Source organism: Erythrolamprus reginae, chromosome 10, assembly GCF_031021105.1.
Source record: "Erythrolamprus reginae isolate rEryReg1 chromosome 10, rEryReg1.hap1, whole genome shotgun sequence".
NCBI classification, from domain to species: Eukaryota; Metazoa; Chordata; class Lepidosauria; order Squamata; family Dipsadidae; genus Erythrolamprus; species Erythrolamprus reginae.
In genome coordinates this window covers 22169010-22196772 of record NC_091959.1, presented here as the reverse complement: position 1 = coordinate 22196772, position 27763 = coordinate 22169010, and the positions used below count along the sequence as shown (strand labels likewise).

Here is a 27763-nt window from a genome sequence, read left to right as displayed (position 1 = left end):
TAAGGGCAGACTAGATGGATCATGAGGTCTTTTTCTGCCGTCAGTTTTCTATGTTTCTATGTTAAAAGCAAATGTGCTTTTAGCAGACTGAAGAAGTTGGTTAAAAAAAATTCAACAGTAAAACCTTTATTCAACAAATGCCATGCTCAGAATAAATACTCACTCCATGTTTCAGATAACAACCAAATTGCAGCACTTTGCTTCCTCGGAAGTCTTTAATCCTTCTTTGAATCTCATTGTAAAACAAGTCTCCCTCTATGCTTGTCCCATCGCCACTCTTTTTTTTCTTCACCACATTTTCTTAGAAAAATTAAAATGCCACCCTCACCTCACTTGCCCTTTCCCAAAATAAACTCTGCTGAATCACAGCTCCTGAGGAGGAAATTTCCAGCCTGGGTCCGGTTCCAGCTTCCGTGGTTCGTAAGCAGATGGCCACAACTAAAAGAAAAAAAATGACTTTGAAAAGGGAGCTAAGAATAGAATAACCCCTCTCCTACATGGAAACATGTACCATTTGTAGTTTCTTCTTTGTTACTTTAGCCAAACTAGCACAAAAGGAAAGAAATTCTTCCTTCTCATGCATCGGATTTCAATCAATTTGAGGAAGAAGAATTTGTGATGGAACTTCTTTCTCACTTCCTTAGCAACATTGGCAGAATTTTCCTAGCTGTAGAGGGATGGTCTTGGTGAAGAATGGTTGCAGGGTTTGGGTTTGGCTAGACTAGAGAAAAGAAGCAATAGGGGTGACATGATATATAAAAGTGCAGAGAAGAGCGACAAAGATGATTAGGGGATTAGAGGCTAAAACATATGAATGGTTGCAGGAACTGGGCATGGCTAGTTTAATAAAAAGAAGGACCAGGGGAGACATGATAGCAGTGTTCCAATATCTCAGGGGTTGCCACAAAGAAGAAGAAGTCAACCTATTTACCAGCACCTGAGGATGGGACAAGATGCAATGGGTAGAAACTAAACAAGGAGAGAAGCGACTTAGAACTAAGGAGAAATTTCCTGACAGTTAGAACAATTAATCAGTGGAACAGCTTGCCTCCAGAAGTTGTGAATGCCCAACATAGGGAAGTTTTTAAGAAGATGTTAGATAGCCATCTGTCTGAAGCAGTGTAGGGTTTCCTGCCTAAGCAGGGGGTTAGACTAGAAGACCTCCAAGGTCCCTTCCAGCTCTGTTCTTTTTATTAATTAATAGCAGTATTCCAGTATTGAGGAGGTTGCCACAAAGAAGAGGGAGTCACATTATTTTCCAAGGCACCAGACGAGAGGACAGGAAATGATGAAAACTAATCAAGAAGCAACCTGAAACTTCCTAACAATAAGAACAATTAACCAGTGGAACAGCTTGCCCTCAGAAGTTTGGACACTTACTTCATAGCAATATCAATAGCACTTATTTATTTATTGTTTATTTATTTATTGGACTTGTATGCCACCCCTCTCCGCAGACTCGAGGCGGCTAACAACAGTGATAAAAAACAGCATGTAACAATCCAATACTAAACTACTAAAAAAACCGTTATTATAAAACCAAACATACATACAAACATACCATGCGTAAATTGTAAGGCCTAGGGGGGAAGAATATCTCAGTTCCCCCATGCCTGACGGCAGAGGTGGGTTTTAAGAAGCTTACGAAAGGCAAGGAGGGTGGAGGCAATTCTAATCTCTGGGGGGAGTTGGTTCCAAAGGGCCAGGGCTGCCACAGAGAAGGCTCTTCCCCTGGGTCCCGCCAAATGACATTGTTTAGTTGACGGGTCCTGGAGAAGGCCAAGTCTGTGGGACCTAACTGGTCACTGGGATTCGTGCAGCAGAAGGCGGTCCCTGAGATAATCTGGTCCGGTGCCATGAAGGGCTTTATAGGTCATAACCAACACTTTGAATTGTGACCAGAAACTGATCAGCAACCAATGCAGACTGCGGAGTGTTGGTGTAACATGGGCATATTTGGGAAAGCCCATGACTGCCCTCGCAGCTGCATTCTGCACGATCTGAAGTTTCCAAACACTTTTCAAAGGTAGCCCCATGTAGAGAGCATTACAGTAGTCGAACCTCGAGATGATGAGGGCTTATGTAGCACTTTGCAGTCCTTTACAGCCCTCTGTAAGCGGTTTACAGAGTCAGCCTATTTCCCCCAGCAATCTGGGTCCTCATTTTACCCACCTCAGAAGGATGGAAGGCTGAGTCAACCTTGAACCTGATGACATTCGAACTGCCAAATTCCAAGCAGCCGGCAGTCAGCAGGAGTAGCCTGCAATACTGCACTCTAACCACTCTACCACCGTGGCTCATAAATCTCATCCCTGGAGGTTTCTAAGAAGAACCTGGACTGCCACTTGTCTGAAATGGTATTGGTCAGTGGTGGCTAATCTTTTTATGTCGCTGCAGGCTGACCTGCATGCCGAAAATGGCACACAAAACAATCCTTTCTAGACCGCATGGTCTCGCTGGCCTTCATACAAGCAGAAGCATCGAAACCCAGAAGAGGAGTCTTCTGCCGTGCATGCGTGCGACTGAAACTGGAAGTTTGGGTGTCGGCACACTTATAAGAGTATACTGCTCTTCTGGGTTTTGGCGTTTCCATGTATGCAAAGGCCAACTGACTGGCATGCGTGTGTGCATAGGAATGCGGAAGAGGAGCCCGCAAGTCTGCATATCTTGCATGGGATGGCTCTGCATGCCGTTTCCAACATGCGTTCCATAGGTTCACTACAACAGGTAGAGGATCTCCTGTTTGAGCAGGAGGTTGGACTAGAAGACCTCCAAGGCCCCTTCCCGCTCTATTCAATTCTGTGCGTTTCCAGGTGTCTGCAGAGTTTGAATGCATAATGATGCAAGCAAGAAAACTACCCCCCAAAGAAAAATAATCCTAAACAGTGGAACAGATTAACCCATCTCCTTTGCTTTCGTCTTTCTTTCTTTCCTTCTTTCTGTTTTCTTTCTTTCTTTCTCTTTCTTTCTTTCTTCCCTTCTTTCTGTTTTCTTTCTCTTTCTTTCTTTCTTTCTCTTTCTTTCTTTCTTTCTTTCTTAGCAAATTTACTTGCTGCCCATTTCTGGTTCAGGGTGACTCTTCTACAAATAGTCCTCAATTTACAGTTATAATTCAGAGCTCAATTACAGATTGAGCTCGACTGTAATTGACCTCAGAATCATAGTTGTATGCAGTTAAGGTCATTAAGCAATTTGCGACATGACTAAACTTGACTATGACATTTCTTGTGGCCGTCATTAAGTGAATGCCACAGTCGTTGAGGGAATCCATTATACCCAATGAATGGTTTTATTTTTCAGAAAGCAGATATAAATGCAGGATACTTGCAAAAGAAATTGAAAATATGGTCACATGATTGCGGGATTCTGCAAATATTTAGTTTTGAAGCACCCATATTGCAATCAGGTGACCTGGAGGATAAGGGTGAACATTGTAAGTTTGAAATCAGGTATTGCTTTTTTGGGGGGTGGGGGTGGGAGGTTAACTGTTGTAGATTCTAACAGTTGCCAAGTGACTGGTCATAAATTGAAGAGCAACCCTACATAGGTTGAATGTTTGTGTTCTGAGAACAGGAGCCCATAAAGATGACCAGCCTTTCCTCAATGCTTTGTGAATTAGGGAACAGGATAGGACGGGACGGGACGGGACAGGTCAGGATAGGACAGGACAGGAGAATAGAATAGAATAGAATAGAATTATTTTATTGGACAAGTGTGATTGGACACACAAGGAATTTGCCTTTGGTGCATATGCCCTCAGTGTACATAAAAATATATACATTTGTTGAGAATCATGAGACACAACACTTAATGATTGTCATAGGATACAAATAAGCAATCAGGAAACAATCCATATTAGTATAAATCGTAAGGATACAAGCAACAAGTTACAGTCATACAATCATAAGTGGGAGAAGATAGGTGATAGGAACAATGAGAAGACTAATAGCAATAGCAATAGCAATAGTAATAGTAATAGTAATAGTAATGCAGCTTTATTGAATAGTTTGACAGTGGTGAAGGGATTATTTCTTTAGCAGAGTGATGGCATTTGGGGAAAAAACTGCTTTTGTGTCCAGTTGTCTTGGTGTGCAGTGCTCTATAGCATCGTTTTGAGGGTAGGAGTTGAAACAATTTGTGTCCAGGCTGCAAGGGGTCAGTAAATATTTTCACAGCTCTTCTTCTGACTTGTGCAATATACAGGTCTTCAATGGAAGGCAGGTTGGAAGTAATTGTTTTTCCTGCAGTTCTGATTCTCCTCTACAGAAAACCTCGTCTATAGCACAAATGAAGTGTGGAGGAGAAATAGATCGGTCTGCCACGCTGAATGTAGTGTTAACACTTCCACTTTGCACTCCCCTTATATTTACTTAGGAGGTGACCAAGGGATTATATATCTAAAAAAAAAAAGAATAAACTCAACACTTGTTAAGTCCCAAAGGAGCAGAAGACTAGTACACTATTAACATGTTCTATGTCCAGTAAAATGCTGGGAGTTAATTTACACAAAAGCCCCCTTAAGTATTGCCATTAGGCTGCACTATACTATCAATACTGCTGGGCCAAGCCAGTGGCGAAGTCCCTCTTCTCCCTCTACATGGCTTTTACATTATTCATAGGAGAATCTCATGCATTAAGAATGATCCGAAAGGCTGTGCTATATTACTTACAGTTCTGTTCCTGAAGGGCTGCAGTAGTAGCTCTCACTGGCAGGCCAGTTTCAGGGGAAAAAGTATTTATGACATCTTTATTTTTCACTTTGGAATTTTCTATGGTGCTAAGCCCTTGCATAAATTCATGAAGGTAGAAAAACACCTTGGGAGGACAGTGGCTGCAGGGCAGAACATATACTTGGCAATAATCCATATTATGGGTTCGTCCAATTAAACCCATGTTGCTCAAACTTGGCAACTTGAAGATATATGGATGCCAAACCAATATGGCTGGCTGGAGAATTGTGGGAGTTGACATCTTCAACTTCCCAAGTGTGAGAAACTAATTTAAACCAAGATATTTTATTGTCTTATTGTTATACGAACTTCCTTCCTCTTCATATTAAATTTAATTCCACCTTTCTTCAGCTCAAAGGGATATACAAAGTGTACCTCCCACACTGTAATCCCACAGGGATCCTCTAAAATAGATTGGACTAAGAAATAGTACGTTGCCCAAATCAGCCGATGAGATTTATGGAAAAATAGGGATTAGATCCAGTCTCCCTGGTCCCAATTCAACACTTTGGCTATTACACAGCACTGGCTGTTAATATTACAAGAAGAGTTATCTGGATTCAAGAGCTGAGAATACTGTGGCCTTGTTTCCTTCTACTTAAAGGTGACAAACATAGCAACTTGATAAAGTATAACTCTACTGTATTTCATGGCTACTGCATTTAATATATTTTCTGCTTTAATGCTTTATGCTGTAAGCTGCCCAGAGTTATTTCAAGTTATTCTTCCCCAGTTGGATGATTTCTGAACTTCTCTTCCTGGAATAGAATAGAATAGAATAGAATAGATTTTTTTATTGGCCGTGTTGATTGATCACGTAAGGAATTTGTCTTGGTTGGTTGATTGATTGATTGATTGTATTTATATGCCGCTCATTACAAAGTGGATGCAGAGCGGCTAACAGATGCGATAAATGCAGTAATATTAAAATACAATCACAAATACATAATAAAAGCAACAATAATGATAAATAATATCCTAAAAAGAACCACACACACACAGCAGTCAATCTAATTCCAGGCCTGCCGGAAAAGCCAGGTCTTAACGGCTTTCCAGAAGATTGGTAGGGAGGATATAGTGTGAATCTCTGAGGGCAGTTGATTCCATGGGGTTGTGTACATAAAAAGACAAGAAATATTCATCAAGAATCATAAGGTACAACACCTAATGATGGGCATAGGGTGCAACTAAGCAATCGGGAAACAATCAGTATAAATATAAATTGTAAGGATGCAAGCAACAAGTTACAGTCCTGCATAGTACTCAACCAACCTAATCAAAAGCTATTTCTGTGGGCATTAAAGGAAGGAAGGCATCAAATAAATTAAATATGGATTAGAGGAGATGTCTGGGTTGTTTCACACCACCCAGATTTATTTTCTGGAACATGGCTGTATAAATGTGGTAGACTGAAAGGATAGATAGATAGATAGATAGATAGATAGATAGATAGATGGATGGATGGATGGATGGATGGATGGATGGATGGATGGATGATGGATGGAAAGAAGGAAGGAAGGAAGGAAGGAAGGAAGGAAGGAAGGAAGAGTTTTAATACACTCAACAAGCAGAAAGTTAAGCCTCTTTCTGCCTTCAGTATAAAACACAATATATTTTCGAACCACCAATAATGTTCCCATACTGCATTTCATCTTAACATTACAATCATCCATGATCCAGTTGGTCCAGCTCTATTTCATAGCAAAGATGTTAAAAACCTGGCCACTGTTTTGGGGTTCCTGCCATTCCTATCATTTTTAATGTTATTTCTGCTTCTATTTCAAACTTTCACAATACTCTGATTTAGCTTCTAGATGCCCACAAGGGATCTTTCAGCATTATCCTTTTTGCATGTAAACTGGAAACTCTTGAGTGAAAGTAAATATACTTTCTGGCATACAGAAATACTGCAATTTGTAAAAAAAAAAATCAATAATAATAAAAATTATCAGTATATAAAATGTAAGTCTCTTTTAAACAGAGTACATTAAAACATCGGCATTGCCAAACTGGGTCAATGAGGTCAAACAGTATACAAAGCTGGCTGCTTCATTCAATTAAATTGCATGATGGGTTATAAGTTGCCTCATCTCTCGGAGCAGCAGGAGCTCATAGTCAATGCATTAAGGCAGGGGTATTATGGACAGAGTCTTGGATTTATTGAGCATGTCTGGGCAAAGAGAAGAGGAGACAAGCTAAATGAAAACTCATGATCCCTGCGTGACCTTATGAATGTCAAGGTGTTTAGAACAAGAAACAGAAGATACATATTTCAAAGGGGGGGGGAGAAGAGAATCAATGACTTAAATTCAGTGACGATGGTTCAGTAATGATGGTCTTTTTCTGCTCCTCCCCAATAACTGCTTTGTTATCTGCAAACTAAGCTAATGATGGTTGTGAGGTTTTCCATAGAATCCAATAGATCAGTGATGGCGAACCTATGGCACGCTTGCCACAAGCGTCATGCAGAGCCATAGGGGTGGGCTACATGAACTCAGGTCTAACACGCGCCGGCCACCTGTTTTTTGGGCCTCATGGACCCACTGGGAGTTGGGAAACAGGCTATTTCCAAACTCTGGAGGGGGTGGGGAAGGTCCGTTTTTTTGCTCTCCTCAAACTCTGGAGCCTTTCTGGGAGCCTGGGGAAGGTTTCAAGTTGGGGAACAAGCTGTTTCTGCCTTCTGGGGGGCATTTTTGCCCTCTCCAGGCTTCTAGAAAGGCTCTAGATCAGTGGTTCTTAAACTTTCTAATGCTGCGACCCCTTAATACAGTTCCTCATGTTCTGGTGACCCCCAACCATAAGTCTAGTGTCAATTCTCCTAACAGAGCTTTAAGCTGATTGGCAGGAAGGTCAGAGGGAAACACCTCCCCCCCACTGTAAACGCCTGATTTGTTGGATTGATTGTCACCAGAATACAAGCTTTAGTTCCTAACACCATGAAAAATTTGTCCTTTCCCATGGTCATAGGTGACCCCTGTAAAATGGTCATTTGACCCACAAAGGGGTCCCAGCCACCAGGCTGAGAACCACTGCTGTAGAGCCCAGGGAGAGGTGAAAAACAGACAGGTCATCGCATGCCGGGAGTGGGAAGGGCTCATGCGTATATGCGCAGGAAGCTGCATGGAATTATGGGTGTGGGCACATGCACCTGTGACCCCTCCCCCAGCAGCCCCCCATTTTGGGCACGTGAACCAAATAAGGTTTGTCATCACTGCAATAGATTAATCAACTGAAGTCCAGTTGATTAATCTGAATGATTGTTGATTAAGAAGAGATTGGACAACCATTTGTCTGAAATGTTATTGGGTTTCCTGGTTGGGCTAGAAGACCTCCAAGATCTTTCTTATTTATTTATTTATTTATTTATTTATTCATTCATTCATTCATTCATTCATTCATTCATTCATTCATTCATTCATTATTATTATTATTATTATTATTATTATTATTATTATTATTATTAATTAGATTTGTATGCCGCCCCTCTCCGAACACCCGGGGCGGCTCACAACAGTAATACAAAAACAATATAACAGTGAGACAAATCTAATATTAAAATAAAACATATCTAATCTTCTTTTACTCTACCGCACAAATGAAAAATTATAAAATTATCTATGATGAATTTTAGCCATGTCCTGCCTATGCCTATCATTCAGTGAGGTTTACTCTCATGGAGGTAGGTGCTGAATGAATCCGATTTTTACATTATCACCATATACCTGGACTGGGATACAGATCTGTTTTTTGCCCATCTCGTTGTCCGAGTATTTCACCTTCTTTCTTGCTTCTCTTTTCTCACAATCTCAACGTTCACTTTCTACACAGGAAGTTGGAAAACAACATTTTTAACTGCAGCTGTGATATCCGTTGGATCCAGCTGTGGCAGGAGAGAGAAGAAGCCAATTTGCAGAACCAGGACTTGTACTGCACGAGCATAGAGACCAGCCACCTACCCATACAGGAGCTGAATATCCACCAGTGTGGTAAGGAAGCGCATATAATTGGGCACCTGTTGATCTTCGAGTATTGTTATCCTTCCTTCTCCTTCTGATATTCAGGCTTTGAGTCATTGCTTATGTAGACCAAACGGCACCATTACCAATGCAATGAGGATCAGCATGCTCAAAAGAACGCCTCAATTTCAGGGATATTGGTATGTGTGGGTGTGGGTGTGTATAGAATTGTAATGACTGTACCTGGAAATCCACAGAATACAGCAGCATATGAGTTTGCTGGGGCTCATGCAATCCCGATTACATCTGGGAAATTGGGGAGAGTGGCAAACAAGAGTGAGGTGCAGTGATTATTATTATTATTATTTCTTGCTAATTGCTACTGAGTGATATGCATCGGTGAATAAGAATTACAAAATTGAGGTGCACAGAGAATTATTAATTTTTCAAGAGACCAGGAGAAAAATCTGCCCTAGGATAATTAGAAAACTTGTTTTCACCACATCTCTTAATTGATTCACTGTATGCATCAATGAATCTCTGATCTATTTTCATTTCACGTACATTCACCGCTGGTTGGGCCCATTTAATATCTCTGTCTATCCATTATCTGTTTGTCTGTCTGTCTTTCTGTCTGTCTATTATCTGTCTGTCTGTCTGTCTGTCTAATCTAATCTAATCTAATCTAATCTAATCTAATCTATTCATCCATCCATCCAACCAACCTGTCTATCTATCCTGTCTATCAATCTATCCTGTCTGTCTGTCTGTCTGTCTGTCTGTCTGTCTGTCTGTCTGTCTGTCTGTCTGTCTATCTATCTATCTATCTATCTATCTATCTATCTATCTATCATCTTCTTTTCACACACACATAAATCTGAATTTCTAAAATACATTATTTAAAATGGCTTTTACTAGTTTTATTTTTGAGCTAAGAACTTCCCTGGGATATTTGGATACATTCAAAGCAGGTTAATAAAGGAATTTGGATCTCCACATTTCTCTAGGAAGTACAATTCAGATCAATTTCTTCTCCAAATTCTTCTCCAAGTTCTTCTCCAAGTTTCTCAGACAACTTTCCACCCAATCTGCACATGTACACACTGATGTGCCTAGGCATGCTGTTGCTATCTTCTATTTTTTAAATATCTCTTGCAGCTTTTATCCTATCTTTGATTTTATCACCTTGTGTGTCATTTATTAGGAGCCTCCTGAGATTTTGAACAGCTGCATCTTTGTGGTTCTCTTCTGTGGATTCTAGAGTTCCATGTGGGTTTCTTTCTTTCTTTTTCTTGTTTTTTAAAAAAGAACAGATGGAAAAGAGAAGAACCAGAGCATCAATGAGATGCATGGCTACCAGTTTCTATTATATGCCTTTGGGTAAAAATCCTCAAATAGCATTTGAATAATGCATAAAGATAAATGCTCCTAAAATGACTCCCACCTAGATTTGTCTCCGGATCTTGGAATTCTATATTGACTGATCTTGCTTCCAAAGTGAAACTAGTACACTATGCATCCACCCATGTCCAGATGCTTTTCAAATACTGCATGCATCTTACCTGGTGTACTCATGCATCAAACAAAAAGCAAAACAGAACCAAGTAAGATAACGATAAAATTCTTGATGCAAGAATCAAAATTCCTTCCTTCCTATAAAGGTTGAAATTACAATTTGACATTCATGTTTTTCTTTCTTTAATTAATCCTGAATAGATTTTTATCAGGACCAGGAAAGTTATAATTTTTCTGACTCCGAGCAAAATACTAATTAAAGTTATGGCTGAACTATGTACTTTTGGGTAGTAGATGGAAGGATATAGATGTTAGATGCTAAATGCTTGAGGACATGCACATGCATGCATTTCTATGACAATGAAGGCTGGAGCTAGCAATAAGGAAGAAAGAACAGGCATCTTGTGAGAAAGCAAGGATCTTGTAAGAAAGGATCAGGCAGAGCTGGTGGTGGTGATGATGGAATCAAGCAAGTCATCAGGCTAGAGTCATTACGTTCCCACAAATGGTCTAAGTCCAGCCCCTGTTGAATTCTATTGATAAATCTTCTGAACCCAACTTAGTTCAGAACATGGTCCTGATTCTTTGTACAGGTCATTATGTAACCTCAGGGCATGTGGTATTCACAGTCCAACATGAAAAGCAAGTTATAGTCCGTTGTGTTGGAAAGGTGACAAAATTAGCAAGACTGGCTTTTTTGTATGAAAGTCCACATCGAAAAGGATCGACTCCCTTGGACTTGGGTTGGTAGCAGGGGTGATTATTTATTATGAATACATTCTATTCTTTTCTCTGTGTTTGTTTTACTGTTGGTTGGTATGGTAGAATAATAATAACATTTGCTGTTGTGAATTTCAGTATTTAAACTTCCGAACAATGCATATGGCTACATTTCTAGAGTCTGTAGAAGCTGCTCTTGGTTACTAGAAGTGTTTAGCATCATCAGTAAAAGCATCTACTCATTCTACTCTTGACTTTCCCATCCATGAGAGCTGTTGAGTGCAGATTTTAGTTCCTTAAAGTAGAAAATAATTTCAGTAGCCTTTGTGTTACCCTTGACAATAATGAAGTTCCAAGTAAGCGTAGCTTTGATAGGACCATATTAATTCTCAATGTTTCCCATAGAAGACAGAGAACAATATACAAGGGTGGGGGGAGAGGGAGGGACCTGCCTAGGATTCAAGTCAAATGACATGACTTTCCATTTTTGCTTGGTTTGGTTTTGTCTTGATTTGGTGGTGAGTAAAAGCGCCCCTCATTTGAGAGGGATAGATTGTGAGGATAGGCATTCTTAAGGATGAAAAATACGGGATGGTAGTAAAGATCCCTCTGTTGTCAAGGAAACTGTTTCAATTTAAGCATCTTAATTCCAGGGATACCCTCTCTTCTTCCCGAATCAATTTAAATTAAGAGAAAAACGTGTTTGTGCTCACATTTATTTGGCTACACATTGCTGACCAGAATTCCAGTACAATATCTCCAGCAGACAGCTTTCATTTGATTTATGAGAATTTGCTTTCACATATTATTTCAAAGAAGATAGTTTTTTGGGAGGCGGAGGGGAAGAATCATAAATACTTAAAGTTGGAAAGGGCCATTTAAGACCACTGAATCCAACTCTACTCGGTGCAGGAAGCCAAATCAATATAATTTCAAATATAACCTTCGTTGAACACATCCAGTAAATACCCACATTCACTTACCTGTGAGTAGCCAGGGTGGGAGCAGAAAGCTTGGAGAGGGAATGGTGGGGTAAAAGCAATAGTGGGTTGGTACCGGTTCAGACTGGTTCATCTGAACCAGTGGCATAAATTTGTCCCCACTTGCCCAATTGTCATTCTGGAAGACAGCTCAAGCACCTATAAACTCCAAGGGATTGTAAAACATCTGGAAATTCCTCCACACACTACAGGAGTAATCTTCAATGGTTAGAATATTTTTGAGCACCAAAGGTGAACTGGGAAAACATTACTTTCTGTAATCAGGAGTGTATATATGTACGTACGTACGTATGTATATATGTATGTATGCATGTATTTATTCATTTATTTATTTATTGCATTCATTGCATTTATGTGCCGCTCACTCCAAAACGGACTTTGAGCAGCTAACAAGTCATAAATACAATACAAGTAAAAAAAAGCAATAAATACATCAATAACATCTACAGTGCCATAAAGACTACAATATCATAAAAAAAGCCTATACATACTCACAATCAGTCCTAATTTCAGGCCTGCCGGAAAACCCAGGTCATAACAGCTTTCCGGAAGACTGGTAGGGAGTGTGAATCTCTAGGGGCAGCTGATTCCACGGGGTAGGAGCCGCCACAGAGAAGACTCTCCCCCGAGATCCCACCAACCGACATTGTTTGGTGGATGGAATCTGGAGAAGACCGATTCTGTGGGCCCTTACTGGCCACAGCGAATATGAGGGAGGAGGCGGTCCCATAAATAGTCTGGCCCTGATCCATTTAGGGCTTTAAAGGTAATAGACAACACCTTGAGTTGCTTTTGGAGATCGGCTGGCAACCAACGCATCTCGTGTAAAGATGGAGTCATATGGGCGTACCTTGGTATACCCGTTATTGAATGCGCCGCTGCATTTTGCACCAGCTGAAGTCTCCGAACGCTCTTCAAGGGTAGCCCCATGTGGAACGCATTGAAATAGTCAAGGCAAGAGGTGAGGAGGGCAAGTTTTCTAAGCACGGCAATACATTTCCACCTCTGCCTGCCCCTGCAGTTCTCTCTATGACAACTAGAAGGCAAGCTCTCCTTGCTTAGATGCTTCCACTCTAACGGGAGTTCTTCTTGCTTGTGTGAGTAATCCAGTGGGAAAGAGATTCTTAACTTTCTCCAACCAACTTGTGTCTCCATGATTGAGTGTAGGCTGGCTTACTAAACTATTCCAATCACAACTAGGATTCACATAATTTCCCTATCGGTTTGCCCAGCACTGAAAATGTGAGTGGTGTGCATGCACACTTGCTTCGGTCACACACACACCTTCTGCACATGTGGTTTGCATGCAGGAGAGTGGCTTGAAAAATGGCTAAGTAGCATGCCATAGGGGCAGGGAGCAGAGGCGAGACCACCCACAGGTCACTATGACCGGTTCGCCCAAACCGGTCTGAACTTTCTCAGTACCACTTCTGATTCCAATAGAAGATAACCGAGAGCCAAGGTGGCACAGCAGGTAGAGTGCAGTACTGCAGGCCACTAAAGCTGACTGTAGATCTGTGGGTCAGCAGTTCAAATCTCACCACCGGCTCAAGGTTGACTCAGCCTTCCATCCTTCTGAGGTGGGTAAAATTAGGACCCAGATTGTGGGAGCAATATGCTGGCTCTGCTAAGAAGTGCTATTGCTAACATGTTGTAAGATGCCCTGAGTCTAAGGAGAAGGGCGGCATTAAAAAAATGGAAGGAAGAAAGGAAAGAAGGAAGGAAGGAAAGAGAGAGAGAGAGAGAAAGAAAGAAAGAAAGAAAGAAGGAAGGAAGGAAGGAAGGAAAGAAAGAAAGAAAGAAAGAAAGAAAGAAAGAAAGAAAGAAAGAAGAACTAACCAACCTCTATAACTCAGACTTGAACTCTGGAATTGCTGGGGTCCTCTGAACTTGGGGATTTCTTGGACGTCTTTCATTACCTAGCTAAGTAACACCATGGATGTTAGACTCTCACTAATGATGTTTCCTAGTTAGGTTAATAAAACATAAAACATCTGCAAGGAAATAATCAAGCTCAGAGATCACTGAGGACTCCACAGTTCTTAAATTATTCTCTCTACTTCTGGTACTCAAGCTGTGACGGATGCTGTTTAGGTAGTCAAAATGGCATCAACCACCTGGAAGAGGAGGTATCAGATGATCCGGAGACTTCAAAGACCAAAAAATAAAATTACAATTATTTAGGAAGGAAACCTGTAAAAGGAGGAAAAAAGACGATTCTAAATAAGTTTAATGGGAATTGAGCATGTCAAGTTGCTATGGAAACTTGATTGAGATGTGTGTGCGTGTGTAAAAAATGCAGGAGAGAAAGTGGAACAGGGCCCCCTGAATGGGTTGCACTCTTTCTGAAATATATTCTTGAAGTTCCTCTATAGACTAACAATCCTGGGCCTAGAAAGCCTAGAACTACGGCGCCTAAAACACGATTTGAGTATTGCCCACAAGATCATATGCTGCAATGTCCTACCGGTCAATGACTACTTCAGCTTCAACCGCAACAACACAAGAGCATGCAACAGATTCAAACTTAATACGAACCGCTCCAAACTTGACTGTAAAAAATATGATTTCAACAATCGGGTTATCGAAGCGTGGAACTCATTACAGGACTCAATTGTGTCAACCCCTAACCCTCAACATTTCTCCCTTAGACTCTCCACAATTCACCTCTCCAGGTTCCTAAGAGGCCAGTAAGGAGCGTACATAAATGCACTGGTGTGCCTTTCGTCCCCTGTCCAATTGTCTCTCCTTTCTCTCACTTATCATATATATTTTCTTTCTTTCATATATCCTATCCTCTAAGTTCACTTTACCCTTATACAGTGGTACCTCAAGATACGAACTTAATTGGTGCCGGGAGGAGGTTCGTAAGGTGAAAAGTTCGTAAGATGAAACATTGTTTCCCATAGGAATCAATGGAAAAGCAATTAATGCGTGCAAGCCCAAAACTCAGAAACCGGGAAGCCGGCCGCCACCACCAAAGGAGGCTTGAGCCTCCATTTACCCCACGCTTCTTCGCCCTGCCTGTTGTCCTGGGTGAAGTGCTGGGGGGAGGGAGTCAGGAAGGTCCTCCTGCTCCCATCCCCAGCCAAAAACACAAAGACAGGCAGGGCGGAGCAGCGTGGAGCAAAGGGAGGCTGAAACCGCCGGCGGCTTCAGCTTCCCATTGATCCGCGGAAGCGGCAGACCGCCTTTGTATTTTTGGCTGGGGGGGGGAAGCAGGAGGCGCAGGATTGGGCCGGCGGCGGGTGCGCCGCGAGGTAGCAGGTCAGCATCCTGGGCGGCGGGCGAGGAGGCGCGGTCGAGCGGACCTGGCTCCGGCTAGACCTCCAGCGAGAATGGGGCAGGCAGTGGGCGCGGCGGCAGTGGTAGCGGCGAGGGTGCGTCCGATTCGGGGCTGGCGGCCCCCGACGCAGTGGGGAACATCGGCGCGGTAGGCAGGAGAGGACCGGGCGACTGGAGCAGCAGCGCGGCTTCTTTTTGCCTGGGAGGGAAGGTGAAATGACGGCGGCTCTAGCAGCTGCTACGAGCGGCATTTCACCTTCCCTCCCAGGCAAAAAGATGCCGGGGATAGGGGCACGCCTTCCGCCTGGGAAGTCCGGCCCCATCATCCCAGAATGCCGGCATCTTTTTGCCTGGGAGAGAAAGTGAAATGCCACTCGTAGCAGCTGCTATGAGCGGCATTTCACCTTCCCTCCCAGGCAAAAAGATGCCAGGGAGAGGGGCACGCCTTCCGCCTGGGAAGTCCGGCCCCATCATCCCAGAATGCCGGCATCTTTTTGCCTGGGAGAGAAAGTGAAATGCCACTCGTAGCAGCTGCTATGAGCGGCATTTCACAGCCGGGCTGGGGGGCTTCCCAGCAACCTCCCGAACTTCCGGGTTCGGGGTTGAGGGGTGCTGGCAAGCCCCCCAGGCCAGCTGCGACCTTTTAAAACACCCGCGCCGCTTTGCTGCTGTCTCCTGAAGCCGAACGCTAAAGCCGAACTTCTGCGTTCGGCTTCGGGAGACAGCTGCGAAGCGGCGCTGGTGTATTAAAAGGTCGCAGCCGGCCTGGGGGCCTTGCCACCCCCCCGAACCCGGGTTCGGGGTTCGGAGGAGGGCTGGCAAGCCCCCCAGGCCGGCTGTGACCTTTTAAAACACCCGCGCCGCTTCGCAGCTGTCTCCTGAAGCCGAACGCTAAAGCTGAACTTCCGCGTTCGGCTTCGGGAGACAGCTGCGAAGCGGCGCGGGTGTTTTAAAAGGTCGCAGCCGGCCTTGGGGGCTTCCCAGCAACCTCCCGAACCGAACCCGGGGTTCAGCAAAATTTTGCCGCTTCTTACGAACTTTGTTCGAGTTACTAACCGGCGTTCGGGAGGCTTCTGGGTAGCCCCGCCGCCCGGCTGTTACCTTTTAAAACAGCCGCGCGGCTTCCCAGCAGTCTCCAAACGCCGGTTCGTAACTCGAAAAAAGTTCATAAGAAGAGGCAAAATTTTTCTGAACCCCGGGTTCGTATCACGAGTTGTTCGTAAGACGAGGGGTTCGTATCTTGAGGTACCACTGTATATATTACTACATGGCTATTTTTTTTCCTATGTATTTGTGTATTGGGCAAATGAATATATAAATAAAATAAAATAAATAAATAAATATTTGTGTGTGTGTCTGCATATCTATTAGTACAGAGTGGGGCTTCAAAAGGAAGCCTCAGTTCAGCAGTGAAATTCTACTGGATTGGCCCAGTTCGGATGTAGTGGTAGCAGAGGCCGCTGGTAGTTTGCAGAAGTGGTAGTGGCAGCAGAGTAAGGTTCCACCCACACGCCCGGACATTGCCATTTTTTTGTTTTGAACTCACTGCGCATGCACCAAGCCTTCTGCGCATGCGTAGAGGGTGAAAAAGGGCGCACTTCTGAACCAGTAGGGAAGGTACAGTAAGTTACAGCCGCTCCGAGTTCTCGGAGAGGAGCGGCATACAAATCTAATAAATAATAATAATAAATAATAATAAATAAGTTGATTTCACCACTGCTTCAGATGGTAATAAAACATCTCTTCCAAGAATACGATAGGGTAGGCAGAGGTGGGCTGCTAAAGTGGAACGGGTAGGTAGCGATATTGCACTAGGACATACAGATGCGCCATGGGCACACCTGTATGTCCACACGCGATTTTGCTACCTGTCCAGGTGTAGTGGCGTAATTGCGCTGGACTCCACTAGCACTCAGAGCCACGGAGGTGAGCACACGTCACCGTTCCATCTTAGCAGCCCACCTCTGAGGGTAGGGTAGGTTAGGTTAGGGCAGTGTTTCCCAACCTTGGCAACTTGAAGATATTTGGACTTCAACTCCCAGAATTCCCCGGCCAGCAAATGCTGGCTGGGGAATTCTGGGAATTGAAGTCCAGATGCCTCCAAGTTGCCAAGGTTGGGAAACGCTGAGTTAGGGTAGGATAGGATAAACCACATAGTCCCCAAGAAAATTCACTCTGACACTCACTGTATCAAGAATTAAATCTAGGACAGATGTGATTTTAAGATCAGACACATGTTTTTCTGTTGCTTCTCCCTCTCCTTCTCTCTTTTTTCCTGGCCTCTTAATTATTTTGCCTGATGAAGAGTTATTGGTAATTTGAAAAACTTGCACACTTTGTAATAGTTCCCAGAAGACCGGCCTCGTTAGTTTGCTTGAGTAAATAATGATTTCTTTATTTATATATATATAAAAAATATTTCCCAACAAAGTGGGATAATAATAAAGTACCTTAAAGGCGAATAAAGAATGTTTCCTTTGGCCAACTGCCACACAAGGTTTGAATCAATGGATTTTTAAAGAATGTTTATCATAGCCAAGATGGCTATTATTCTTAAATGTGGAACATTCTGTATCCTTCTAACCATCAGCTTCTAACTCTTATTAATCCTTATATGAGGGGGGGGGGGGAAAGGTTTTATCTCATTTTTTGGATTGAATGTGTCTGGATGAACTCCAGCTGTTCTTTATAGAGGAGTCAGGGGGGAAAAGAATTCAATACATTAATTGCCACTTATGTCCATTGGTTAAGAAGGAAGGCAATCCTACTGCAGTTCATTGTACATGCAAACATTGTATATTGCAATATGTCCAGCATCTCTCACATAAAGATTTCCAGTACAAGCATAACACAGAAATAAATGTTCTCCGCAAGACATGTTGATGATGTAGTCATACGGGAAGTATGGAATAGTTTTCGGTCTCCCCAGGCTTTACCATTTACAACGTTCTAAGTTAGATTAGGTTGAAAACCAGTTTTAGGAAAACAAGGCTTGTAACTGATGTTGATCTGCTTTGGCTAAACATCCCTTGCCATAACCATGTTGATGTTGGCTGGCTTCCTTCCAGATTTGCCTGAAATCAGCGTCAGCCACGTGAATCTGACTGTCTGTGAAGGCGAAAATGCTGTTATCACATGCAACGGGTCCGGGTCTCCTTTGCCAGATGTTGATTGGATTGTGGTTAACCTTCACTCTATCAATACACATCAGGTAAGAAGCTGAAGTTAAAGGCCTCCTAGAAACATAAAGAACTGATAGCAGAAAAGACCTAATGGTCCATCATGTCTGCCCTTTGAGTTGCTTTGTTTTTCTCCTTCCTTCCTCCCTCCCTCCCTCCCTCCCTCCCTTCCCTTCCCTCCCTCCCTCCCTCCTTCCTTCCTAACTTCCTTCCTTCCTTGTCTTCCTCCCTCCCTCCTTCCTTTCCTTCCTTCCTTGTCTTCCTCCCTCCCTCCCTCCTTCCTTTCCTTCCTTCCTTGTCTTCCTTCCTTCATTCCTTGTCTTCCTCCCTCCCTCCCTCCTTTCCTTGTCTTCCTCCCTCCCTCCCTTCCTTCCTTGTCTTCTTCCCTCCCTCCTTCCTTCCCTTCCTTCCCTGCCTGCTATTATTTATCAGTTTTGTTGGATGATGGACACATGTTTAAATTCAGTTACTGAGGTTTGACCTATGACACCTCTGGAAGTTGGGTTCCAAGCTTCCACCTACTCTTTCTGTGAAGTGATACTTTCTAAAATGATTTTTGAACTTTCCCTTGAGGTTATGCCCCCACATTCTTGATTTTTGCTTAATAGTGAAGCTCCCTTGCTTTCTTCTCCCCCCCAGCCCCTACCTCGAAAAAAGAGCTTCAAACAATTATTCCGCCTATCTGGAGGATCATGTAGCAGATTTTTCTTTCTTTCATCATTTAATTTCAGGTGGCTTTGGGTATTTATAAAAAAAATAATGTTGTGCTTTAAGGCAATGCCCTCCAGTCTGGGGGCTCTTCAGATATATGGGAAATACTGGTATTTTTCAACTTAGGGCCCAAAATCTCTGTGACTAATCAAGATATTTGTTAAATGAATTTTGCTCCGTTTTATGACCTTTCCTGCCACAGTCATTAATTGAATAATTGCAGCTGTTTAGTTAGCAACATAGTTGTTTTTTTAGAAAACAACCTTAAAAAACATTAAAACCACCTTTAAAACATACATACATAACAATACATATATCTTCAATGAATAACAAAGTGTTTGTGAAATCTCTTCTGTAAAAATAATAAAATATCCTAATCACATTTCCAATCACAAATCATTCATTCTGTCGAAGAAAAAAGAAACTATAATTAATTTTAATTTCAAAGATGACAGACTAAGCAATTTTTCTTCATTTTGGAATTCCAATAATCATATTCTTAGCTCTTAAATTCAATTTCCAACCTATTCTAGTTTAATTTTAAGTATGTGTTACATATTTATCTAATGATGCCTCCTTTTCTCTTTTTGTCAACTGTCATATTTTTCATTTTTTTTATCTCTTTTACATTAAATTTACACTAACTATTTTGTCTATTTTTATTTTCAATCTACTCATAAATTTCCCCCCATATTTTATAAAACTCTGAGTCTTCTTTATCCTTAATTTTCATTGTAAGTCTATTCATTTCCACATGGTCCATAATCTTCCTTAGTACTTCTCTTTGGGTTGGTATTCTGCTCAGCTTCCAATTTTGTGCATACACAATTCTAGCGGCAGTATTTAGCATAGTTGTTACGTGAACCTGGCTTCACCGTTGACTTTGCTTGTCAGAAGGTCACCAAAGGGGATCACTTGATTTATTTATTTATTTATTGGATTTGTATGCCGCCCCTCTCCAGAGACTCGGGGTGGCTAAGAGCAACAATAAAGCAGTGTACAATAGTAGTCTGATGTTAGAAACAATTAAAAACCCATTAATATAAAAAAACCCAAACATACATACATACATACCATGCATAGAATTGTAAAGGCCTAGGGGGAAGAGGGTCTCAATTTCCCCATGCCTGACGGCAGAGGTGGGTTTTAAGCAGCTTAAGAAAGGCAAGGAGTGTGGGGGCAATTCTAATCTTTGAGGGGAGTTGGTTCCAGAGGGCCGGGTCCGCCACAGAGAAGGCTCTTCCCCTGGGTCCTGCCAAGCGACATTCTTTAGTTGACGGGAACAGGAGAAGATCCACTCTGTGGGACCTAACTGGTCGCTGGGATTCGTGCAGCAGAAGGCGGTCCCTGAGATAATCTGGTCCGGTACCATGAAGGGCTTTATAGGTCATAACCAACACTTTGAATTGTGATCGGAAACTGATCGGCAACCAATGCAGACTGCGGAGTGTTGGTGTAACATTGGCATATTTGGGAAAGCCCATGATTGCTCTCGCAGCTGCATTCTGCACGATTTGAAGTTTCCGAACATACTAGGGACACTGCAGCCATCATAAGTAGGAACCAGTTGCCAAGGATCTGAATTTTGATTGTGTGATGGTGGGGATGCTGCAGTGGTTGTAGGTGTGGGGAACCAGTCATAAGTCATTTTTTCCAGTGCTATTGCAACTTTGAACAGGCACTAAAAAAACCTGTTGTAAGTCAAATCTCATTTATTCGGGCAAGGCTATTCTGGGAAAATTCACTGTTGTTTTTACTTTATGTTAACTCTCTTTTTTCTGGTGGTGATTTTCAGACAAACGCCAACTGGACCAATGTCCATTCCATCAATTTAACCCTGGTGAATGTAACCAGCGAAGACAACGGGTTCCTGCTTACGTGCATAGCTGAGAACGTGGTAGGAATGTCTAATGCCAGCGTACTCCTCACTGTTTACTGTAAGTCAATGAGGGGAACTTAAGAGATGGGTTGAAATTATTATTATTATTATTATTATTATTATTATTATTATTATTATTATTTATGTCAGTACAACACAGCAAACGAGATCTCTATGTTGGATCGTATTTCATCACCAGTCGGGCGCTTCCCAAGCACCTAGTACTGCGTGATGTAGCGGCAAATTATGTTCGCCGATCCCAGTAAAGCAGCCTTTTGCAATTGACAGATGGAGATTCTGTCAATTCCGATGGTTTTCAAATGTCCGCTGAGATCCTTTGGTAGTGCGCCCAGTGTGCCAAGTACCACTGGGACCACTTTCACTGGCTTATGCCAGAGTCGTTGCAGCTCGATTTTTAGATCTTCGTATTTCACTAATTTATCTCGCTGCTTCTCCTCAATTCTGCTGTCTCGGAGAAGCAGCTAGAGAAATTATTATTATTATTATTATTATTATTATTATTATTATTATTATTAGTATTATAGATTTGTATGCTGCCCCTCTCCAAAGACTCGGGGCGGCTCACAGAAATAGGTGAGAAATCCATTTATGGGAGGTTTGGAGGCACGTTTCCTGAGAACATAGCTGGAGAACTTTTCCTTGAAAAAAATAAATACAAATACAATGAGACCTAGGGTATGGTCATGTATCATAAAATCATATGCCACAAGGTCCTACCTTTGACTACTTCAGCTTAAACCACAACAATACACAAGCACACAATAGATACAATCTTAATATAAACCACTGCAAACTCGACTGCAGAAAATACGACTTCAGCCTCAGAGTGATCAGTGCTTGGAATCCACTACCCGACTGTGTGGTTTCTTCCTTAAACCCCCATAACTTTAACCTTAGACTGTCTATTGTGGACCACACCCCATTCCTAAGAAGTCTGTAAGGGACATGCATTAGCGCACCATTGTAGGTGATAATTTGTATATATAAAACATTAGATAAGTAATGATAAAAAGTAGACAATAGGACAGGGACGGTAGGCACAATGGTGCGCTTATGCACGCTCCCTGTTTGAAAGGAGGAGAGATCAATTGTAGATAGTCTAAGGTTAAAGGTTTTATGGTTAGGAGTAGAAACCACAGAATCAGGTAGTGCATTCCAGGCATTGATTACTCTGTTGCTGAAGTCGTATTTTTTGCAGTCAAGTTTGGAGCAGTTGACATTTAGTTTAAATCAATTTGGTGCTCGTGTGTTGTTGCGGTTGAAGGTGAAGTAGTCGTTAACAGGTAGGACATTTTGGTATATGATTTTATGAACTATAATTAAGTCGGAATGGAGACGATGGAGTTGTAAGTTGTCTAAACCAAGAATTTCAAGTCTGGTGGAGTAAGGTATTTTGTTGTGAGAAGAGGAATGAAGGACTCTTCTTGTGAAATATTTCTGGACTCTCAATTGTGTTGATGTCAGATATGCAATGTGGGTTCCATACAGGCGAGCTGTATTCTAGGATTGGTCTGACAAATGTTTTGTAAACTCTTGTTAGCAGTTCAAAATTACCAGAGAAGAAGCTGTGAAGGATTAGGTTAAACAACTCTTAAAGCCTTTTTGGCAATGTTGTTGCAGTGGGCTCTAGGACTTAGGTCATTGGATATGAGTACTCCAAGGTCTTTGACAGATTGAGGGTTATCAATATCTACCTACTGTCCCTGTCTTACTGACCTATTGTCCTCACTTATCAGTACTTACTTTGATTATCTTTATGTTTATACCTATACCTGCTATCTTGTACATGTTTGACAAACAAACAAACAAACAAACAAACAAACAAACAAACAGACATTCCTTTGCAAGTATGTTGAGTTTCCCCACTCCCTAGCTAGGATTTATTGGGATGAAAAATCGAAGAGTAACATTAGTATTGACTATGGCCACCGCTTCTTTCAGCTGACAACGTAGAGTATGGTGGCCCTTGGATGTTGTGGAGCTACAATTCCCAGCGTTAGCAATCAATCAAACACTAAGAATCCTTCCACCTGGGTCTTCTGAGAGTTGTAGTTTGCGAAACATCTGGACGGCTTCAGATTGTTCATCCCAACATAGACTCCATACAACTTCACTCGGCATATTAATGAAATTCCCAAGGCGGCTGTCAGACTGAAAAAGCATTGCTCACTTCTAATAGTAATGGCCTGCTGATTTTGGCAGCAAGTGAAAACTTTAAAAAAAGATGCATTAAGTTGCCAGTAGACTGCACAAGCAGCTTCACTTTTCCTTCTTGAAGCTTCTCTTGTGGCATGCTAACTAGTCCACTGTGGCTTTCAGTCTGAGAGGTTGACAGGGAAGAGACTTATATTCTGGTGAATGAATGCTCTGACATTTAAACAAGATGAGTCATATCCTTGCAAATCTGTGCTAATATGCATGCACTTACTTGCCCTTCTGGATCATGCAAGTGGCCATGGCCATGGAATCCTGCATGGCCGGTTTGTATACACTGCGGTATAAATGTAGATTGCTACTACCCTACGAAAGCAGACTATCAATCCTAGGTCTAGAAAGCTTAGAACTACTGTACGTCGCCTAAAACACGATCTAAGTATTGCCCACAAGATCATATGCTGCAACGTTCTACCTGTCAATGACTACTTCAGCTTCAATCGCAACAACACAAGAGCACACAACAGATTCAAACTTAATATTAACTGCTCCAAACTTGACTGTAAAAAATATGACTTCAGCAACCGAGTTGTCGAAGCATAGAACTCATTACCTGACTCAGTAGTGTCAACCCCTAACCCCCAACATTTTCCTCTTACACTATCCACGATTGACCTCTCCAGGTTCCCTAGAGGTCAGTAAGGGGCGTGAATAAGTGCACCAGTGTGCCTTCCGTCCCCTGTCCAATTGTCTCTCCTCATCTCATTTATCTTTTCTTCCTTTCTAATATGTTCACCTATACTTTTATATCTTTTCTTCTATTCTTTTATTTACTTATATTATTACATATCTTTCTCTTCAATGTGTATTATGTATTGGACAAAATAAATAAATAAATAAATAAATAAATAAATAAGCAATAAACAAACAAACAAACAAATAAATAAATAAATAAATAACAAAGCAATAAATAAATAAATGGAGCTGTGGTGGCGCAGTGGTTAGAATGCAGTGCTACAGGCTATTTCTGCTGCCTGCCAGCCACCTGTATTTTGGTAATTTGATTGTTACCAGACTCAAGGTTGACTCAGACTTCCATCCTTCCAAGGTCGGTAAAATGAGGACCCAGATTGTTGGGGGCTATTGGCTAACTCTGTAAACCATGTAGAGAGGGCTGTAAAAGCATTGTGAAGCAGTATATATGTCTGACTAATATTGTTATTGCCAAATGAAATATTGAGAAGGATCTGAATGGTCCAAAAGTTTGTTAGTCCTATGAAATGACTTAAAGCTGCATTACGTATACTCCCTTGGCTGCATACACCAAGCTGAACTGAAATATTTCAGGGATGGGCTTCCTTGTTGTGGCTAGACCATGGTTTGTTTACATCTACATTGTTTACATTTACATAGGTTGCAAGTACTGCTAGAAGTAGTAGAGTGTTGGCAATTTCTCCATGATTTTAAATGGTTTTTTTTTCTTATTTCTCTATAAATCCTGCCAAAGAGAGGTGGAAGAAAATCTGTGTTTTGCCAGTTACGTTTGGTAACTGAACCCTAGTGGAATATCTGTAACATTTAGGCCGTGGCTTGTCCATCCTTGGAGTATATTGCCATGCTATAATTTCATGAGTTTGAAGTCTTTGACTCCTGGTTTATTTTCTTCATTGTTCATAACAAAAAAAAAATCAAACATGTTTCATAACTTATGTAGACCACAGGTTTCCCAGCCTATTTTATCAGAAGTTGAACAGTTTGACATTCAGGGAATTTTAGATTCAAAACACCTCCTCACTTTATGCTCTGTATGGCCTTCCTTCCTTCCTTCCTTCCTTCCTTCCTTCCTTCCTTCCTTCCTTCCTTCCTTCCTTCCTTCCTTCCTTCCTTCCTCTTCCTTCCTTCCTTCCTTCCTCTTCCTTCCTTCCTTCCTTCCTCTTCCTTCCTTCCTTCCTTCCTTCCTCTTCCTTCCTTCCTTCCTTCCACTTTCTTCTTTCCTTCCTTCCTTCCTTCCTTTCTTCCTTTCTTCCTTCCTCTTTCTTCTTTCCTTCCTTCCTTCCCGCTCGCTGTCCACCCACCATTATTAGGAAAATGTATATTATAATATATGGCACATGAGACTTTACATGATCCTAAAATACAAATAGAATGCTTGAGTTTTTGAAAGTTGAATCCAATTGTGCTTCCGACAGAATTTAGAGAAAGCATGGTCCATCTGTTATTTCCCCCCACCCTCTAACATTTTACTGATGACCATTAATGTGTGTTTGCTTCTCTTTTCCTATCTTTAGCTCCTCCCCGTATCCTCAGCCTACTGGAACCGATTCGGCATATGGAACACTGCATCGAGTTTTCAGTGCATGGGAACCCTCCGCCCCAAATTCATTGGCTGTACAACGGTCAGTTTCTTAAGCAGACCGCCTTCATCCGCATGGACGTCTACCAGGGTGGGGACATCACAGATGGCTGTTTGCTCTTCAACCATCCCACCCATTACAACAATGGCAACTACACCATCGTGGCCACCAACTTCTTGGGAACAGCCAACCAGACTGTCAGAGGACATTTCCTGGAGAAACCATTTCCAAGTGAGAGATTGAAAGTTTATAGCAAGGGGAGGGCAGGCTCTCTCTTTTTTTGGTACACTTTTTTTTCTACAGCGTGATACACTGATAATACACATATATATGCACTGCTCAATTTTTTTAAAAAAAACCCTTAGAAAACAGAATATAATTTCAAGTAAATCAAACTTCTGTGAAATCAAACTGTCCACTTAGGAAGCAACACTGATTGACAATCAATTTCACACGCTGTTGCGCAAATGGAGTAGTGGTGCAAATGAAATATTCAATGAGAATATTTCATTCATTCAGATCTAGGATGTTATTTGACTGTTCCCTGTATTTTTTTGAGCAGTATATATACAAACATGAATATTTCATTCATTCAGATCTAGGATGTGCTATTTGACTGTTCCCTGTATTTTTTTTTGAGCAGTATATATACAAACATATACATACATATAGGAGGGAGCTCACTGCTATTTTCCAAACGTGCAAAGAACTGATAAAGATATAAAGGGGGACTGGTATAGATCTATTTCAAGCTTTTTAGCTTTCGTCAGCCAAGCCGTACCCTTCTAGGATTCGAACCTGGGGTGCTTATGCCTTGCTAGGCAGTGAGGCTTAGAGGAAAAATCACTGACTAGCCAGGCATAAGCAGCCCAAGTTCGAATCCTAGAAGGGTATGGCTTGGCTGACGAAAGCTAAAAGGCTTTATTTTTTATCAGTTCTTTGCAAGTTTGGAGTATGTATGTATGTATGTATGTATGTATGTATGTATGCATGCATGCATGCATGCATGTTTGTAACATATTTTTCCTGATAATGAAAAGGAAGGGAGTATATATATATGGAATATATATATGGGGAATATATATATAGGGTCCATGTCCACTTTTTCAAAAATGCATGGTTTTTTTAATGATGATATCTGCATCTTCCAAAGTCAGGATTGTTAATGAGGAAGCCAGGGTTGGTGTTCAGCCTCAGTCGTGGAAGTTCATCTGAGGAGTTTGGATCATCGCTATCTCTCAGCCCAACCCATCGCATCCCATATTTTTACATATAGCATATGGACAGATTGCAATGCACATCAGTCTGAGCTCTTGTTGAAAGTCGTGGCATGATTCTAACAAATGAATTTATTTGGGATAGTTTCTCTCCTTCATTTCAAGGGTAACACTGAGAAATAAAGGGGGGAGTGATCATGTTACATTTTAGTTGAGACATATAAATGCAAAAAAAATAAATGAATTGTTCTGACCTAGGATTCCACAAACCACAAAGCAGATTCCTTGTCTAGACCAGTGTTTCCCAACCTTGGCAACTTGAAGATATTTGGACTTCAATTCCCAGAATTCCCCAGCCAGCGAATGCTGGCTGGGGAATTCTGGGAGTTGAAGTCCAAATATCTTCAAGTTGCCAAGGTTGGGAAACACTGGTCTAGACAAACATCCTTTTTTATTCAGTTACTGCAAATTTCTCTCATTCACATGCAGCAGTCTTTCAAGGGTAAATTCACAGTCACAGACCTTATCTGGCTTGGAGAGCTGCCAGGCCGATATCTTCAAAACGTGGCAAGGAGTCTCAGAGTCATGGACCATTTTGTTTGTCTTTGTTCTCATTCTCTTTTGTTTTCATTCTTTTATTCCCTGTGGGGGAGGGGCTATTCACCGTCTACCTGTGGCCTTACTCCCAAATCGCCCCTTGTTCCTTAGCTGTTCCCTTTATCTGGCAGCTGTGTCTGTGCAATATTGGAACAGGCTCCAGTTGTGTGTCTGCCTCACTGACTCCAAAGGCAGCTGATAATTGTCAGACTGCCCTGGCTCCCTCTCTGCCTCGGATGCAGAGCACTCATCAGAGCCTTCCCCAGACTCCAGGGCTGGTCCATGGTCCTCCCCAACCTCCTCACTGTCCAAATCTGCTACCGGCTATGCTGGCTGATGGCAAGCTACAACATGAATATAAGGATCCAATTAGAAAATATGCAATATTCATATTGTGCTGCTCCACTTGGTTTCTTTTAAAAAAAAGTACTCAATTTGTACTGT

At 41.9% G+C, this 27763-nt stretch overlaps 1 protein-coding gene across 5 annotated transcripts in view; it reads left to right on the top strand.

Annotated features, from left to right (window-relative positions):
* The window catches only part of NTRK3 (neurotrophic receptor tyrosine kinase 3), a 511401-nt gene that overhangs the window by 195312 nt on the left and 288326 nt on the right, over nucleotides 1-27763 (top strand). For all 5 annotated transcript variants that reach the window (XM_070761940.1, XM_070761941.1, XM_070761939.1 and 2 more), the window contains exons 5-8: nucleotides 8559-8716; nucleotides 18276-18418; nucleotides 20893-21034; nucleotides 25440-25736. In XM_070761940.1, the coding sequence (XP_070618041.1) occupies nucleotides 8559-8716; nucleotides 18276-18418; nucleotides 20893-21034; nucleotides 25440-25736 (740 nt within the window). The remainder of the gene's footprint in view (nucleotides 1-8558; nucleotides 8717-18275; nucleotides 18419-20892; nucleotides 21035-25439; nucleotides 25737-27763) is intronic.